Here is a 20,605-nt window from a genome sequence, read left to right on the forward strand (position 1 = left end):
CAATGCACGAACACGTATCTACCTACGTGCCATAAGCTTCCGTTCACAGCAGCAGTATTTGCAAATGTACCTACATACTTGAGCAACCTATGTACTGGATGGAACTACTCCCGTATTCCGAAGGATGTCGTACGTTACAATTTTCTCTTAATCTACAATCACTTCCGCTCCAGCTACCATCTTTTTTCGTGTTTTTACGTCAAGTATTCGTTCTTTTTATCTTGCGAAACGCTTCGTCTATTTTCTACCTGCCTGACGTTTATCTCTTCTCTTTTCGATATTCGCCACGCAATGGAAAAAACATTTTTCACACGCATAAAAGTAGACGTCGATGTTTAAATTCCGCGACAAAAGACTCTAGACGTGCTATTTAGTTTAACCGTGGTTATTCCCGTTAAGCGCATATTAGAACGCATCGATGGGCACGTAGTGCGACGTCGAAACTAAAAAAGATTTCGTAAAAAGACGTTCAGCGGAAAGAGGTTAGGAAAAATGTTTACGATAATACGATTACGTGGCATATTTTCATGTATCTTGGTTGAAAATGCCCTCTACGCGAACGCGAGGGAATCAAACTCGCGAGAATAGCTGTTCCCGCTGCTGGTTGCTTTAATATCACGAAATACATCGAAAATAATTGTTACGCTTACCGGGAGTTTCCGTGTGCAGAGCGTTTCGACGTACATTTAAAAGCACTTACGTTCACGGCGCGGTTTCGGTGTCTATAAAGAGCGGCGACGTTGCCATAGTCGAACCGTCTTATATCCATTTTCGCGTAAGGTTAACGACCGCAGTATTTGCGAAACTCGTTGCAACGTACAGGCGTCTGCTAGAACCGCATGTACCGTGTTTTGCGGGGACATGACGTGTTCGCATAATTGGAAACGGAACGTTCGTGCTACCGCGATCGGTACGCTCGTACGGCAACGACCGAAACTCCAAAAATAATATTCACTCGATGTTTCGAAAAATAGTTTATTCGTATTACTATCATTACTATCCTTTCTATCCGTAACCTTAAACATACCGATGCCTTGGAAATCCGCTGGTTCGCTCTTCGAACTAACCTCTCCGTTTGTCCTGGCGCGGCGGCCAGCTGTGTTTATGTTTTTAAATCTACTGCGAGACATCGGCGAGCCGTGTTATGCATCTCTGTCCTACTCGTACCGTTTGAAGAAAAGGGCAACACGAGATTTCCTGGAAGACCTTCAACATTGGCCGGTTTCAGACTCGTCGCGTCGCGTCGCACGCGTCGCGTCGGCCAATATCCAAAGCATCGTTGCGCACACAATGTGGCTTTACGAGAACTTGCCCGTTACAGAGTTAACTTTTACCCATATTGCATAGAAATTTTATTGCGTTTTAAATTAAACAAACTTGGTGTATTTTTATTAACAAAGGTATAATCGCGTAATGTGAAAACATAAAAAAAGGATAGTAATAGTTGTCGCAATCTACCTTCCGTTTGCAACAATCGATGAACCTGTATTGGCACGGTGAATGTTGGTTAACACAAGTGAATAGATTCGTGACATTTGCTCAAGATATAACATAAGATGAAATACGTAGAAACCTATGCGCGTGCAGCTATTGCGATATTTCGAGGTGGAACCATGCATTACGGTGGGACACTTTTAATCCCAGCGTGCTCCAAAGAGTTATAGTCTGGGCGAAAATATAGCGAGGTCGTAAACTAAACTCTTGAGAGTTGGGACCGACTACTACTGCGGCACTTAGGGCCGTACATGACATCTTGCTTCAAAGTGCCTTTCTGAATGTTTTTCTGTGTCCGAAACTGCACTATCTTTTTTCATTTTCTACATGCATATACAGAGGATGTTCACCCACCCCTGGGAAAAATTTTAATGGGAGATTCTAGAGGGCAAAATAACACGAAAATCAACAATACCAATTTCTTGATAGTGGATTCGTTAAGAAGTTCTTAACGTTTAAAGTTCCGCCAGTATTGAATTTTTTTCTCGAAAGATTTTCGTCTTATTTTGGCCTCTAGTATAACACCCTGTATTATAAGCAGCTAAATTAAGATATTAAAGACTCGAGTAAGACCTTTACCTGTTACTATACCTCTAAAAATGGCGATACTAAATAAAATATTTTTTCGCACAGCCCTGACTATTCCAAGGCCCTTAGCTGCTCGTATTTCTGTCAATTCGTTTGTTTCGGGAGCTGAAACGTATAAACTTTAACACCCACTCGAGTTTACGACCTCGCTATATTTTCGCCCGGACTATAAGAGCGTTTCTTTGTTGAAAATTGGGGGAAACTATCGTGGCCTTCCAACGACGTTGACACGAACGAGTCTGCAAAGCTAAGCACACTCGATAGGACAATGCAATGGCGGGAAAAGTGCGAGAAGAGGCAATTCGACGATAAGAGAAGCGTAGACTCCCAGTCCATGTACTTTCCAGGTGTGAATCGATGACTTTGAAAACGCGGCGCAGATCCCTTTAGTATAAAATTCGCCGACGGGCAGGCTGATAACGACGGACAAAGGAAAGGTCACACAACCTCGTCCGTTAATCGTTTTCTAACGTTGCGTCGCCGCGGCGAGATAACGCACTCCGTGGAAAACAAACGGCAAAACATACGCAACGAGATTATCTGGCTTTAACAAGTTGTTGACTGTGAAACTATGAACAGCGAGGATACGTATCTGTCGGCAAACACTCGAATTTTCTAATTGAGAACGTAACCTAACGCTTTGATGGTCGCGGGTTTCGCGCAAACACTACTGCCCAAAATATTTTACAAATATACAAAATGGACGTATTTAACATTTTTATGGAGATCAGTTTATATTTAAGAATACACGATAATCGGTGAAAAAATTATACGATTATGGCAAAGATGGAATTTTATTTGTGCAGATAATGTAAACAGGATACGCACTGGCTTGTCACTGGCTGTAATGGAAATTACAGAGGGTCGTTCCGCAATGTAAATGTTGCGAATAAGTAGGTTCTTCCCTGGTAGTCGTACACGACGTCGCCACGCATACTTGTAAAGATTTCCGGCGTTTAGCCGCTTTGTTAACTTTGGAGCTCGAAATTCTCGCGTAACGCGCGACCCACATCGACCGAGGGATGCTGAGGTCAACTGAACCGTTTCCGGTATTTTTACCCCACCGCACACAATGCGATTCACACGACCGACGCGAGCCGCGCTGTTACGAAACTTGTTCAACTTCTGGCATGTCGTAACCGTACCCGCCATTACCGCCCGTAGGATAAAGGAAACCCCGCTCAGTTTCGAATAATGTTCCTTGTAATTAGCCAAACTTGTATCGCTCGGACCATGAATATCGAGTTAATATCTTTCGATTACATCGGTTTGGAAAAAACGAACATATAAACTGCATGCAAGATGAATCGATTTATTATATTTTAATCGTACGCTTAAATACGACATTCTTTCTATTTTTTAAAGAAATTAGTGATATCATCGTTTCATAATTAACATAGAATACACGCGAATAATAAATCGTGTCTCTCGAACGCAAAAAGTTACATCTGGTAAGTAGTTTCACGCGTAAGACCTTTCGACGAAGAAAAAAAAGAAAAATAACGGTGGTTTGTGCAACTTGGAATTCGGCGTTACGCCACACTGGCTCGAGCCCAATTCATCGAGCAGCTTATCGAAAAGAACAAGTTATATAATTTATATTACGAATTGAATATCATAATAGGTGTTTTTTTTTTTTTTTTTTCTTTTAATTGCATAATCCATTATGTAAATTTCGTTATCAGTATGTCAGTTTCGGAACGTGTTCTCGTAGGTTGCATCGTTACGCTACCGTAAAATTGTTATCTTAATGAGGAACATGTAGAGTGATTGGACAGGCACTTTCAACCCTCGTCTAAGAAACGTCCGCCATGCAGACTATTCCTTTTCAAAGTCGTCAAGTTTTGGTTCTCGATAAATATATTATTGCATCGATGAGATTAATGAGATAAATTGTTAAAAAATAGCACGTACGAGTTCTGTAATTATCAAACTGACTTACTAAAATTGAGACGTAAATTTTTTTTAACCTGTTACGCAAGAATTCCTCCTTATGTCGAGAGGAAGGGATCGTGATGATTACGATGGCGCAGGGCTCCCTCTCTTAGTATGTCTGGGCTCTGAGTGAAACGTATAGCCGTAAAAGGAACGAAAAATGAAACAGAAACTTTCTTGCGAATGGAAGTACAGACGGGTTAGGAAAGACGAATGGATTCCGGGATAAAAAGGCAAGAAGCGCGAGACCGGTCTAGGAAGTGTTTTAATACCAAGGTAATGACAGTAGTGACGTAATAATGGTAATCCATGGCAAAGATTATAGCAAATGAGATTCGATATCGTTAAAAGCCGCGTGGAATCGTTGCGTCAGTTTCAGGTGAAAGGAAACGGGACGATACAGGAGTCAGAAGGAAACGGACAACGCGTATAAAAATATACTTTTTATCGACTAACTTTCCTCTCGCGTCATAGAAATCTCCGAATGTGCGATTTCTACGCTACCAGCGAAAAATTTCAATGTTCGATATATGGTAACAGCACAGACGAGGTATACAGTAGACCTTTCACCCAATGCATTTTCTCGGCCCACTTTTCTGGGGCTCTACAGCCCATTACCATTTTCGCGTTACTCCCAACATTACCAACAGATTTAGAAATGAATTTCAATCCCTTCCCCGTAGTCAACTCGCATCTACACGTTACAACTGTCTGCCCATCAATACTAATTCAGCGAATAGTTTCTCAACCGACGAGGACGCTAAAATCACCTCCGAATGTTTCGCTCGATATGGCAATTCTTCCAATCGATGTACAAAAAGACACGTATTAATAAAAATTAACGAATAGAAAATTAGTAATACTACAGGTACGGAGGTTATAGATATCTGTCTTGATAAATCTAAAAATTGATTCGTAACAGTGTTATCAGACGGCAGACCGGTGCCCAGAGTAAGCTTACCCCTCCATTTACACACACCAATTCACAGCCATGTCGACGTGAGCTTAGGTGCTTTCGACAGCTTCGAGAATTCTAGAAAGAAGGCGAATATGAATCTTTTTCCTTGCTTTCGAAACAGCTGAAATCCGATTTGCGTCAACCTGCATACGATTTTCAGTCTCAACTGCCCAGGCATTTTTATTTTCCACACCTATTGCACATAAACGAGGTAAAGAATAGATCGTTAGTGAGATGAACGCTATCGCTGTACCACGAGTGTCTTATAACACGAGATACACTCTTCCAAAGTGGAACAAAATGTTAAAAAGATCATGCATCAAATTCTAAGGGGATCCTCCTAAGAAGGCTTTAATCTTCCTAATGGTTTTAATGGGTCGCTAACTTGTGGTCACTGGTGGTCAACAGTGAGGTTGACATCAAGGTCAGCGGTCCAGTGAAGATCCAGAAATGGTCAAGAGTTGAGACCAATCGAAATAGCGTTGTTCTTTAGACCAAGCGGTTCTTAACTCTTCACGTTGACATTGTCTCCCCACTCTTCGACTTCCCCACTCGAAGACTACCGCTGGACAAATTCTTCAGTACCCCTGGAGCATCCAGGGGAACCGGGTCTCGCGGGCCAAAGTCAGGCCATTCGTGGATCGCTGACCACTGGGGGGACCAGGAGTGACCAGGACTGACCAAGACTGACCAGAGCTGACCAGAACTGACCACTACTGACCAGTGCTGACCAGTGCAGATCCGACTACTGACCAGTGCCGGACCGTGATGACCACTGGTAAGAACTATTTCAAATTGTTCTCCCCACTTCTATTCTACTGTTTGATACCAATTTCGCTTCAATGAACTGATTTTGCCATGCTTGCCTAACTGATGTTGTTATAATATGAATATTTTCTTACTTTACAGCTGGTCCAGTGGTAACCATCCTATGTGGTAACTATCCTATCCTACTGACGACAAATAGTAAGTCTACTCCACCTATTATTTTATTATTTTCATTTGTTTATTTATCTATCTGATTTTATTTGGTTATTATGAATGTTCCTTTTCTCTGTTTCTACTTTTACATTCTTTGTCGAATTTATGTTATTGCTTTGATATGTATAATATTGCATAATAATAGGATATAATAATGTATGTTCAATCATATACTATATTTGTTCCTATACAATTTCATGAATTTTTATTATACCGATTAATTCTCTTAATATTCTGCGGAGGTACTTTGATTCTTTCATTTCGTTTGATTGTTTGGTGTCTTGATCCAAGTTTCTTTTGAAAATTCTTTCAACTCTCTTCGTCGGTTGTGCATTTTTCATTGGTTGCACTTTCGTTTGTTTCTTCTTCGACCAACAGAAGATGTTTATTAATGGAGGGTGGTTGGGAATCGGTTAGGGTTAGGGTTAGGGTATCGAATGTTCGTTGTGATATGTACAACATTGTGTCGATACATATATCATATTTGTTTCGATGGCACTGATTAATATAAGATTTTTATTTTTATGTTTCAGCTTAAATTCTTGTAATATTTTGCTTAATTTCTTTCCATGTCTCACTAATATAACTATTAGTTTTGATTTCAGTTTAAATTTAGATTAATCGCAAGGACATCGAGGGAGTACGCCACAACCGCCGAGGGACTTTTAATTCCAAGTTGATTAGTCTTAAGCTTCGTCGCGAATCTTAAAATTAACGTCCAAGATTTCTTTATTCTACATATTTTCGCGTCTGTACCAAGCAATTATTAAACAAGTAGCTTCTCTCTCGCTCGTTCCCTCGTTCTTCGCTTCGGTCACCGCTGTTTCATCGATTGAAACATGTGATCGGCCGTGTATCTGGTCCTACAGATCTAATCGCCTTCCCTTGGTAAGCTTGATCGAGGGAAAACGGCACTTCGCTGGAAGGTGTGGAGTTTCCGTATTCTGCGGAAACGCATACCTTCCAGCGGAAGTCGACTCTGTCTCAGGTACTCTCTCTTTTGTCAGACAGCCCAAGTCGGGTCCTTCGGGCTCCCGGCGGGTTGCGTTGGAGAAATGGAGACCTCGATTCGGAGTTGCAGTTCTCTGTTTTCTTGTTGAGATCGAGTTAGCAAGGGCAGTAGGTTCGATCCTCGGATCCGCTGCACGGTTCAGCATCGCGTCGCGTATCCCACGACTTAGCTTCATCCCTCTTTTTAACCATATAATTGCTTGGTACAAGGAACTTTGTTTCCTTCTATCGTCCGAATTTTCGATTCAACTTGACTAGACTTGAGCTTCGACGTTAATTTTAAGTCCCTATTGTATGCGTCCCCCAATATTGCCAAGTAATTATTTAGCAAGTAGCTTCTCTCGACTCGTTCTCTCGTTTCTTGCTTCGGTCACTTGTGATCGGCCGTCCAGTTTGTCCAAAAGATCTAGTCGCCTGCCAATGATAGATCGATTTCTAGAAATAGAAATCAATCTACCAAGGGTAGCGTTCGATCCTCGGATCTGCTGCACGGTTCAGCATCGCGTCGCGTCGCGTCGCGTCTCCCAGAATTTAGCTTCATCCCTTTTTAAACAAAATAATTACTTGGTATTTAGTCTTAAGTCCTTAGCGTAGCCGCGTGTCCTGCCAAGTAATTATCTAACAAGTAGCTTCTCTTTGACTCGTCCCTCGTCCTCTCCGATCACCACTGCTTTGATGTAGAAAGCAAGTGATCGGCCGATTAGCTGGTCCGAAGGGTCAGTTGCCGTCCTCTAGCGAGACGATCCAAGGGAAAGGGTATTTCGGCCTTAGAGGGGATCAGGGACTGTTCCTGTCTACGGTAGCCCCGGCACACGATCCCTCTCTCTGTCAGACATCCCGAGTTGGGTCCAGTTGGCTCCCAACAGGATGCTTGGGAGAAATGGGGAATCTCTGTGTCGGGTGCGTCGATTCCCTTCCCCTTCGATCGGACTTGCCAAGAGGCAACGAGCTGACCCTTTTGACCTCGCTATTCGGTTCGCGTCGCGTCGCGTCGCGTCACCCACGATTTAGCTTCGTCCCTCTTTTAAACAAAATAATTACTTGCCATGACTAATCTAGTTTCTAAGGATGTGAAAGGGAGATCGATGGAACTTGGATTCCATCTATCTCTCTTCGGGTCTCCATTCGCAGCAACCTCCTCGTGGTGAGACCTGGGTAATATTATTTACGTTTAATTAATAATGCAATTATTAATTAAAAACTAAATAATATTAGCAAATTGGCTGCGATCCGCCTTGCATAGGTCATCATGAATATAGAGCTTCTTCGTTAGGTTGATATTGATTAATCAAAGATTCTAGAGTATTGTCAGACGAGGTATACGAGTAGATCTTTCACTCGATGTATTTTTTCGGCTCATCTTTATAGAGTCTCGAAACCCCATTACCATTTTCGTGTCATTTGCAACATTACCAGCAGGTTCAGAAATGAATTTTAATCCCTTCCATAGTCAACTCACATGTATTTACGCAAACACTACAGCAATACTAATTTAGTGAATAGTTTGTCAACTGACCGGCATCCATGAGAAGAGGACGCTAACAATCACCTTTGAATTTTGAGGTCGGTATGGCAGTCAGATTGGTCCACTTTCAGTCCATAAGGTGAAAGGTCTACTCGTATATCTCGTCTGTGGTAACAGTACAGTCATAATTTTTAGTGTCTGAACCTATAATGTTATTATGTAAAATAGAAATTTATTTGTACGTATGCCGAGCAGTTATCTGTTCTAACGTCGTTTATAATAAATAATAAAGAAAAAGTCTATTTTGAACGTCTTGAATTCAGAAAGATTTATAAAGCTTTTATTTAACACGACCGTAGTTGATGATTGACAATAATGGTCCAATCATGAGAAACGTGCGAATACTTAACAAGTTGCAGTCCGACCCGATGGTGAGTCATGCTATAGTGAACGCGTTAAAGCATTTGCGACGAGGGCAGAAGAGTCATCGTGGTATCAACACGGAGGTGGGAAAAAAGCTCAATTTGAATAAATGTTATAGGTGATTTAATGCAGGGGCCGCGAATTAATTTGTAAACCGAATAACAAAGTCTGTTTAACACGGATATGTATATGTATGTTATTTCGTTTGAATGAAATTTATGTTTATACATTATACTGTACGATCAGTGTTGCTGTTTAACGCTAGATTTTGATCGAAAACCGTCATGTTGGCGCTTACATTAAGATGCGTATTTTCTTTAAATCAGGATACATTGTATACATATTCATACCGTTACGATATAAATTGCAAATAAATATTTACGAGTTGTATAACTGGTAAGCAATATTAATAATAAACGTGTTATCGTTGGAGTGGTTTCGTGCGCGATGGGATCAATGTCGGTGCGAAACGGTGTCGATTGAAACATTATCGGCGATTTGATAGAAACCCTCCTTTTTGACAGTTAAGAAGGGGTGAAGTTGTAACAAAGAGAAAGGAGGCGGCGTTGAACAGAATTGCGATTCTAAAGCGATAGAGGGAGGGGGAAGCAGTAACCGAGCGGGCCAAGCAACGTTAAGGGGCCAGGGCAACAACCGACGCTGACCCTTACGACAACTATCGGTCGCCTCCTCCTCCTCCTCCGCCTCCTCCTCCACCTCCTCCTCCACCTCCTCCACCAACATCTCCCACTCTTGTTCACCCTTTTATCCTTTGTGGCTCCTCTTCCTCGTCGGCACAATAATTCGCCGTCATTTCGCACGCCACGGACCCTCTCCTCTTGGCGATACCCCGTGTCTCGTATTTGTCCCACATCGTCGTGCCCCGAACCGAGGAAACCTTAACGCTCGCGAACGGGTTGTTGAACCGTGTTTTCACGCTTCTCGACGATGGAATTTAACCCCTTCCGTCGTGAATTAATTTCAAGCCGAACCGAGGAGAGACAAAAAAGGATCGTTTCTTCGTATCGACAGCGATCTTTCGCCGTTCCGAGTTTAACCTCCGGCGCGTTGCTCCCCTTGCTTGTTCGCTTCTGCGAAAACAGTGTCACGCTCGGTGAACTTGTTGTTCGATCTTCTTTGGCGAAAAACTCTTGCTCGGCCGAGCACCGCGTTGCATTCTTTGCATAAAAAATTTATTCGCGGTGTTCGCGCGCCCCCGTGGTTTCCCATTGCCTTTCTAACGTTCTCCGTAAAATCTAATATACAGGCTTGATTATTAGAAACTGGGACGAGCCGTTTCTAAGCCAATATACCGCGGATTAACGTTAAACCCACCGACAATTTGCGCCGCGCTCGGAAAACTAAAATTTCATTTAAAGATACCGAGGTAGACCTTTATCGACCCTTATCGGACCTGACCAGCGAGCATTTCATTATTTTACGAACGAGTACATTCATGAAAATTTACATAAATGTTATTAGACTTGTTTAAATTTAGCAATCCAACGACGCAAAGATGTTTTAGAAATAGATTTGCGTGTCACGTCGAAATTATGCCCAAATCTAATATTAACGCGTATAAATATTTATATAGCGTTTCTAGTAATAAAACTATATTAATTTTCCTTTTGCAAGTACTATAGTTGCTATTGCGAATGAATTCAAAACGAAATTAAATAACGAATAAATTTATGGAGCGCGTTTGGTAATTACGTGCGGTATTCCTTTTAATTAGGTGAAACGCAGTACGTTACTTCCACCCCTAATTGATGCATTTTCACAAAATATCACGGTAAATAAAAGCGTGCACGGAAGTTACTGCGATAAAAACCGATTTTTCGACGCTTCGTGATTAAACGCGCCCCTTTAAATCCTCTTAATTAAACGTATTCGACGATCATTTCATTTTTCAAGCGTGTAGAGTTATCGATTTTTTACTTTCAACACTTTTTTTATGATTCTAGGAGACGTCAACACCTGCGTCAATGACACAAAATAACCAAACACTGTGAAAGTTTCTCTAATAGCAGCACGCCTGTGCAAGCAAAAATAAATAATTATAGCGAAAAGTACAGCAAACGAATACACTGGTCGACTTTAATATCTATTTGACAATTGCTCTGGAAATAATTCTCAACACCCTCTCTTCGACACTCATTTGCATTATTTGTAAGATCACGTTACAATTAACGCGTTGGAAAAAATCACCGCAATATTGAGTCTTTAATAGGTTTCAAAATATTTGCGCGCAAACGTACTAAATAAAAATTTGACGACAAGAGAATGTAATGATGGGGAGAGATTGAAAATATAGAAAGTTTACGTAATTCAAGCGTGACAAGGATCTTTTTCCATTATAAATTTTTCTAAAGAGACTGAACCTCGTGGTTGTTTTCTTGTTTCGAAAGCAAGCTTCCGTCACGCGCTTTTGTCTTTTTTGAAATTACGATATATTAATTGCGTCGGTATCGAGAATATCTTTATCGATACCGGCGGATTTTTCTTACTGATAATACACGGAGTTATTGAGACCGGTTACAGAGTCGTCGACAAGAACGCATTTTTTCGCCTAGATAGGTTTAATATCCGAGCGTCGATCACCCCGACGCACTCTCCTTTCGACGCGAATCGAGGTTGGTCTTCAACTTGAAAGCTCGACTTCCAGCGGTAAAAATGGCGTATCGAATTCGCGCGGTAGCACTCGATACCCTTTCTCCCAGCTGTAATTACCATCGGTCATGGCAAATACGTATATCGTTCCCGCGGAACCAGTTTAGCCACTCGATTATCGGCCGACCAAGTAATGCCCGTTCATTTCACGGCAATTCTCGATTTACCTGTCACCGAGGCATTCATCGTGCGATTTTTGCGTACAACGGTGGCCCGATAACGGACCACTGTCTTCAAGTTCGCACGAATGGGCAAAAACTAGTCGCCGCGCCGCGCCGCGCCGCCACGGACACAGTTGGGATAATATCGTTAGAAAGCAAAGAGACGCGCGAAACCACGACTGTCGTGTTGTGGAAAGTATGGTAAAACGACGATTAACCAAACTAATTGAGAAATCACCAAACTTACAATTATCTGCTCGAACGACGAATAAAATGAAAATATATAATATTTTTCTTTCTACTTGTTTACAGTTACTTTAGGTTTACGGGCCCAAGTATAAAATTAATTGCAACTGTGTAAAATTGAGCATCGAATGAAAAATAAAACTGTTGCACGTTTATTAAATCAGAGTAAACGTAGTATCTATAATAAATTATTTTCTCTACATATACATATAATTATAATTTTTTATAGATATACGAGTACGATTCGTCGTCGCAAGTAATTGTTATTGCAGTTATAAATAAATGCTATCGAATAAAAAAAGAGAAGAATTTGGTAAAGGAGATTTGAAACCACGGCCTCGACTCCCCGTTTCTATAATCTGCACCACGGCCATTTGGACGAAACAATGTGACAAAGGTTGTCATTCATAGTACGCATCGTAGTGTATTTGAATTACTTGTATCTCTAAAGCATCGAGATTTTACACCTAATGATTTAAACATAGCAATCCGGAGATCTGTTGCAAAACTAGATTAAAATCAAAGGTAGACGAGATTCAAAATTATGGCAAATATTTTCAACGTCTGGCATACGTTTATTACTAGAAGTAAGAGCCTTCGGAAGTTCTCTTGCGACATTTTATCAATTACGCATTCTCGTTTTCTTTATCGTTATCCGATGAGTGCCAACGATCTTTTATCGCCAATGCCATATGCTTATCCGAATCACGGCTGGTTTTTTTTCTTTCATGGCCATCGTGCACACGGATCATTTTAATCGAATAAAACAGAACTTGTTGACGTGTACGTTAAAATTCTTTGAAATTATCAAAGCTCGGAAAAACATGAAACATAGACTGTATGTTTTTCAAAATACGTCACATTTCGTTACATAATTTTTGTTATCTCACATATACAGGGGGTATCCGACCAAACACCCTCTACGTATATGTACATGTATTATTTAAAAGAGTAAAGTACAAGTTGAAAAAATGTAAGAAAATTTTAATATTTTTTCTTTACAAAGTCAACATAGTTGATTGCTAAACCAGTCTTCCATATTTCGAAGATGTCTTCGGTTTGTTTAAATTATAGCGTAACAAATAGAAATATTCAATAGTGTACTTGTTTTCAATAGCAGTACCTTTGCGTAAGTGTTAAGAGTCTTTTACTGTAAACAATTTTGCAACGCGTCCAAGTAAACGTGATAATAATGAAAATTCTGAAGAAACATAAATTTACGTTTACAGAAAAATATTTCGAAAAATTATGCCCAATTTCTGTAGCCGTTTAAACAGCGATAAATGTTTGCAGAGGAAACGGTAATCGGGATGAAAAATCAAAATACTGGACAGCGGTGTTTTGTATTCTTGAAATTTCATAAGCACGAGGCCTTTTTGTTTTTATTATCTCTGTACAAAAACAGTCGAAAAAATTATAGTTTTCATTTGATAAAGATTTAATTTTTTCGAGCTCACGGCATATGTACAAGCGGGAAATGATAGACATTGTAACCTAAAAACTAAATATAATTATACATTGATGTAGTAATAGATATAATAATTATAATTCATATTAATTAATCGTAAACCTACTAGTCTACAGATTCGAGAGTGTACGTAACGTGTTCCTCGTGTCTGTTCCATGTATCTCATCAAAGTGTACGTGTACATGTGTATGTGCATTTGCGTCTCCGACGCGAATTTTCTTTCTTTCTTTCTTTCAGTTTTTTCTTTTACTATCGGGGGTAAAGCGAATTTCTTTTATACAGAATTTCCTCGAATAGATCATCTCGCTCGCAATTAGTTCGCATGTGTGGATGTGTTTTATTATTTTTTTCTTGTGCACTGGCCAACAGGGCCGCTGAATTCGGATCTCGATGACCTTGGGTCGATGTCTGTCTTTTTTCTTTTTACAAATTGTTCGTTCGTCTCTCTAGCTTGCACGTGTGTTAAAATCGCTATGAATTCTCTCTAATCGGTACAATAATTCGGCATCACAATTATTATATTACCACGATGGAACCCACGGCCCAATTTTCACCCGAGTCGAGCACCCCTGTCGGGCCTCACGCTCTCTTACTGTCCATCCCCCGTTTTCTCCCTCGATGTACTCGCAGCCTCTCTCTCTCTCTCTCTCACACATTCTCACGAACAATTCTACTCGTCGCTCGGTTTTTCTTTTAAAACATTCTCTCTCTCTCTCTCTCGCTCGCTCTACCTTTTTCTCCTTTTCTTTATCTCGTGCATTCTCCTTCCTGGTGTCCCAACAAAAACGTCAATTCCACAGAAAAGAAAAATACGTGGCATGTACTCTAATTTTCCGATCCTTGTATAGCGAATAGAAGAGACGTATGCGTATAGCGAACTCGTAAAAGCACCAGATCCACAGACGTATAATAGTTTTTGCACACATTAAGTATATCGTGGGGACCAGTGTACGGTATTTACGCGTTCGCTATATAACTCTTTTACTTACTATACATCTCGACTCCTCTACGTCTTTCTTTCTCACAAGCAGAAACACAAACACTCGACCGTCGAACAGAGAAAGCTGAGGGAACGTGTATGAAAAATGCGAACGGAAGACGCATACAATTTACGAGTCTTCATGCGCGCGAATACTAATGTAATTTTCGTATAAATATCCGTGCGCATTTAAACAAATGCGAGATTCGAAATAAAATACTTTAACACGGCAATTTTTCCAAGCAAATTGTACGATTGTGACGCGAAATTTGCATTCGCGGAACATACGAATTTAAAGCTCTAAAACATGAAATAAAATAAATAGTTTACTATCGCCTATAAGAGAAGAAAAGAACAAGATAAATAATTCTTGCTTTTCCACGCACCATCGTTGTTAATTTATAAAGGAAATACATCACATGTACGTTAATATCATATTTACAATTGTAGTAAAATCGGGAACGCGAATTGCTCGCAACGATAGTACGTATGTTGAAATTGTAAATTTTGCGTCTACATAATCTCGATGTACGATATTTCTTTTTTTTTTCCTTTATACAATTTCCATGCAACAAATATCTACCGTTTGCAGTTTCCAATGTTCTCATTACCCTTCCCTCCTCTTCCTCCCACATACGCGCGCGGCATACAAACTTCTCTCACGCACGCGCACACACAACACAGTATAAACGACTATATACTTTTTTCTCATACAAAAAACTTTCTCTTACTCACGTCTCTCTTGCACGAGTTCTCTTTCCAAGTTCGAATCTTGTTTTTTTATCGTTTATCTTGATTTTGTCTCGTTTTATTTAAAAAAATACTGAATTAACCAAGCTAAAATCACAGACTTGCTGGTGCCTTATTCCAGCGGGTTTGTACAAATTCTTCCTGAAGGACTCTATGTATAGTTACAAGATGTATATATATATGTATATATATATAAGTATGTATATATAATATATGCGTATATATATGTATATATAGTAATTACAATTCGCTCATGAAATAAACTCTCTCGCTCTGATTCTCTGATTCGCAATTTTTTTTTTTTTTCTCACTGGATTTCCGCTTGTTACCGCCCATTGCTATTGGATAGAATTTTCATACATTTCGTGTGCACGTGTATCGTTTGTTACGTGTGAATATATATACATATACACACGTGTGTATAGGCGAATCGAACGGTTTATCGGATGAGTGCGCCCTGTTATCGTCGGTTATCTTCTTTCCGATGGCTCGAAATAAAAGAGAAAAAGGAACATGATCTTTACAGCTCTTACAAGTTATATTATACATACATATATCGTCTACAGTCTATACGGTGTGCGAGATTTCTACACGTCGTGTCGTTCGACTCTCACACTTTCTCCAGTTTCGTCGAAACGACAGATTTGTCAATGGTCGTTCAGAGGGATACGGTTTGCATTCTGATCTTGGAAATAAAAGAGCGAATATTATCCAGATTTTCTTCCTTTTTGTTTCGTACTCTGCGCGCTCTATCGGAATTTCGCAAGGTGGGTATGTTTAGCAATTTTAATCGAATATGTTTGCTTCCTGATTGCAAATTACCGCGGAACAAATGTCTAATTAATTGGTGCAGTGATCGAAGAAATCGCGCAACGATCAAATCTCCTTTTATCGGATAAAATATTAAATTGTTTCACGAGAATGCTAAAAAAACATACAACCAGAGAAAGGATTCGACTTAACGCGTGAAATTCTATGTATTCGTATACGTGTAAGTAATGCACAAATCCACGAAAGGTTTGATCGTTAAAAGATTAATCTAAAAAATTCGTTTAAAATTGCCACGCATACTCTTGGACATAAACACATATTTATAAACATATATTTTTAAATAACGGTACGATATAGGCGCGTATACGCGTGCCGTAGAATCACGAATACATACGCCTCTAATTAGGTCGTTCACACAGAGATTGCTTATATCGTCTCTCTATTCTTAATATAATCACAGACACGGTTTCTATAATTGCTACATACAGAGCCTTCTGATTTAATACCGAACGCGACAAATACCTGCCTTTCTCTATTTCCCTCTCTTTCTCACAACACACACTTGTTCTCTCTGCTCTCCTATTTTATCCCTTGTCACACGTTTTTTTCTTTTCCACCGAATCATCGTTGCCTCCAAACGAACAACACCACTCTCTCCAATTCTTGCACACCACGATTCAACATTTTTTCCCCGGCGCCGCGACCGAACATTTCCAACAATCGTATATTACACCACAAAGAAAGATAACTTGCCGACAATACGCGTCACAACCCGCTCGATATAGTTGTTTTCGCCAAATTACGCGTAAATCAGACGCCCCCACCCGGAGACACTACTACAACCAAACGATTATACAACTACATATACATATACGTGTAACATGTACGTATAATTTCATTTTTATCTGCAACCAACGAATCAAATCGAAGCTAAAGTATGCGTTTCTCGTTAAACTTTCAAAACTTACGGCTATCGATCGAATATTGCAACGATCACCACGTATCTTTCAGCTGTTTTAAACAAAGCAAAATTATTCAAATCGAATATATTTTACGAGTCTGTCAACGAATAATTTATATAAAAAAAATTGTTACCAGCGATCAAGTTATCGTTTAATGAAAATAAAATACACGAACTGTGGAAGAAATACAAGTATTTGCAAAATAATAACCACTGACCCGTTACCGTTGTTATCGAAATGCAAATTTTTTTTTTCTTTTTTTTCTTTTTTTTTTCTTGATCAAAGATGGTCAACACTCTACGGCATTCGTATCTCATTTACTAAAATTCTCATTCATACGTACGTTCATACATTCCCTGATTGAATCCTTTTGTCACGTCCGAAACACCAGAAAAGGTAATTGTACGGCACATGCACGAAATACGCCCTCCCTTCATGCGAAGAAAATCACAGTTCTTTGCTTCATATTTGTTTGTTTTCTCTTTCTCACGCGCGCACGCACATACATCCTTCTCTTTCTCTCATATCACCCAACTTTCGTTCTCTCTCTCTCTCTCTCTCGTTCTGTCTTTCCCCACTCACGAAACAGATAATATACAATTTGACACAACATATACGTGCGAGTTTCTCTTTCTTGTCTACTTACACGTATATACGGCCTTCTACATACATAATACCTATATATATGTACATATAAACTCGCGCATTTTGTTAAAGGTTTGTACGTATGCAGTGTAACGTGTGTTCTTATTGTGTCAACGATACCAACATGGTGGGCCGAGCTTGAGATCGCTCGACAGCCGACGGACCAATGAGAACGATGACGATGGGCGATCTAAAAACGATAATCGGGGCTGCTCCTGCGATACCGATAACGCCAAACGAGATGCGATCGTTGTTGTTGTTGTTGTTGTTGTCGTCGTTAACGCGCGTTCCATGAAAAGCTCCGGATAAATTTCTGAAGAAAATCAGAAATCGATTAACGGGTTCTCCAGGTATGTTCGACGATGTGGCAACAGAAACATGTATGTTTTTTTTTTTTCCAAATTGTCAGTGTCTTGGTGTCTGTGTGTGGCTCGGTGGTAATTTGCATTGACGGTGCGAGGTTCGGGAGAAGAAATCCTTGATGACCACGGTAATGATTCGCGAACAGAAGAGAGGATACAACGGACCATTGTTCGTCTATTCTTGATGTTGTCCTTGGTCGGAATTGGGGAGAGCAATACCAAGAACATCGAAGAAACACCAGAGGGCTTCAAGAGTAATCCGTTAAGATCGATGCATAAGAAAGTTCGTGGAAGAAAAGAGATTTGCGACGATAAAAACACGTTGTTCAAGTCTTCTCGAGGAAGAGAGGCTTGGTTTTGCTTTTCCTCGCTGCCAGAACAGAGGAGAGGGTCAGACTGGTTCGTTGTTCCCCGCTCCGCGTACCTTGTTCCCTTCAGGATTAACGGAAATACGCAGGACGAGGCTGAGATCAATTTGTCGGGCTGAGAGAGTTCCTCGCGGGGCTCGCCCATTTTCTTTTTTTTTTTCTTTCTCACTTTGCAGAGGCAGTCTCGCTGTGGGCACTGCTTCCCTCGAAGCTGGAAAAAGCCGGATCTTGTCGCGAGACACGCCAGGATGCAAGATGCGACCGCTGGTCTGGATTACACGTCGTTACGCGAACGCGCAGTATTCTATTCGAATATTTAACGATGATGATGATATCTTCCGCCATGAGCATCCGCTTTCGTACGATCGACGAAAATTCGGGATGACTCGCGCACGGTTGGACTAGAGTCAGTCGTGGTTGAAATGGTTACGACCCGTCGGACGACACGTAATGGACGAATTCCTCCGTAAAATTTGGCCAAAATGGTTATTTGCTTTTCGTACATATTTCATATACATATATATATATATATTTATATGTATATATATATATATGTATATAGACATATACGCATGTATATTTATTTGTTTTTACTGTCGGCCTCGATTGGAAACGCACGAAAGAGCAAGCGCGACGCGACGTTGCACTGCTTCGTGAAAACTTTGATCGATGGAGTAGTAGGATTGCGCGTTCGTGTACACGAGTCAAAATTATTCACACGACCAGGGTAGTAGTAAGAGCATGATCACATATCACGAAACGCGTATGTGGTTTGATCAGTCCGAGAGCGTGATGCACGTTCAATAGAAATGAAGCGAGACGCCTAGCGTCGTCGTACCAATTAACTTATGCCAAAAAACGCTTCAACTGGAAACAAACGCGGCGATTTGCTCGCTAAACTGCGAATGCTCGAGCAACAACGAGTCCTTGCAACTCTCGAATTGTTGTTGCTGCTGTTGTTGATGCGGATGTTGATGTTGATGCTGATGCTGATGCTGATGTTGGTGTTGGTGTTGGTGTTGGTGTTGGTGTTGAAGTTGATGTTGGTGTTGCTGCGACTCGTCCGGGTCGGGTTCCGTACGCTCGTACAAAACGCAGATCGATCCATTTTCTCCGATTCTGTACGATACTTCTGACGGATCGATCCACATGGTGAGCTCGCTTGGGAACAAGCTGTGCAATACTGTGGGCAAGAGACCAACGTTCGCGCCTGCCTGCGCGATCACCGGATCCATTTTACCGTTGATGCGTATGCAACGGTAACCGGAACCACGATTCGGCCGATCTGGGAACCAATGGTCCCTGTAACGATGACGCAGAACCTCCGTTAAAGAGGACTTGAACATTTCGAGCTGACGCTCCGACAGCTGTCCCGTCTGAAGACGCAGCAGATGCACCAAAAAATCCGCCGCCGACACAATTTCTAATCTCATGGCTGCTATGCGATGCAACCCAGGACGAACGAGTACGATAAAACCGTCGACGACGATATATTACACCGATCCTCTGTTGCCTCCACCTTTTTTTTTCTTCTCTGCCGATGTTGCTACGAGAGTCGATACGATCGAAAGGAAATACTGCTTCTTCCTTGACTTGGTGGGTCACGGGACGAGAGAGGCCGTTGTTGATCGCGCGACGCGCACAGCAATCTTCACAAAATGGCGTCGCGGCCACGTCGCACGATCGCGCTTAGTATTCGTTCGTCGACGCTCCAGCGCGAAAATGAAATACCGATCGGTTTTAGACGATTCTTTCGCGAATACGGACGATTTCGCACCAACGGCTCGTTCGTTCGACGCGAAAAGCTTCGCGATGGTCGCAATTTCGGTTTTTACGTATCCCGAAATTCGTTACGACGGTCCCGCTAGACCGATGCGATAATTCCTCGTTAGTTACAAACGACGCGTTTCGAAATCTTTTCGTTTCTTCGATAGCTGATACGCCAAGCGAGTATCGACAAGATGGTGGATTAGAAAACTCGTACGATTGCAACGGCGTTAACCTTTCTTCTTCTTCTTCTTCTTCTGTCCCACGATGTTTCACTCGGTACACTTTGCAACCGTCGCGGAAAAACTTTCTCGCGAATCCTACACCGACGCACCTTTCTCTACCTCGCGGAACAACCGCACCCACCAATTGCCAACGACTTTCTAGTGGCATGAACCGTCGACACGAACCAAGTAGCTTTGTCTCTTTGTTCGCGCAGACCGGAGCGGGGATAGTAAACGCTCTCCGATTCGATCATTTCGATTCCCACCATGGCCGCCGGTCACGTGTTCACAATCTGCGCGTTCTTTGCTGCGCACGCGTCTGCAGCTGCGTCCCGAATACGGATCGTCTGCGCGAGCAATGGTTCTCAACTGGTTTC

General features: G+C 41.2%; 2 protein-coding genes across 7 annotated transcripts in view; both read right to left on the reverse strand.

Annotated features, from left to right (window-relative positions):
• Ipk1 (Inositol phosphate kinase 1) overlaps positions 1 to 20,605 on the reverse strand; it is a 70,166-nt gene that overhangs the window by 15,796 nt on the left and 33,765 nt on the right. The window lies entirely within an intron of this gene.
• LOC143346605 (protein BTG2) lies at positions 18,818 to 20,549 on the reverse strand. The gene has a single exon (XM_076774855.1). The coding sequence runs from the start codon at positions 19,668 to 19,670 to the stop codon at positions 19,101 to 19,103; it is 570 nt and encodes a 189-aa protein (XP_076630970.1). The 5' UTR covers positions 19,671 to 20,549; the 3' UTR covers positions 18,818 to 19,100.

The sequence above is a fragment of the Colletes latitarsis genome, chromosome 2, assembly GCF_051014445.1.
Source record: "Colletes latitarsis isolate SP2378_abdomen chromosome 2, iyColLati1, whole genome shotgun sequence".
Taxonomy (NCBI): domain Eukaryota; kingdom Metazoa; phylum Arthropoda; class Insecta; order Hymenoptera; family Colletidae; genus Colletes; species Colletes latitarsis.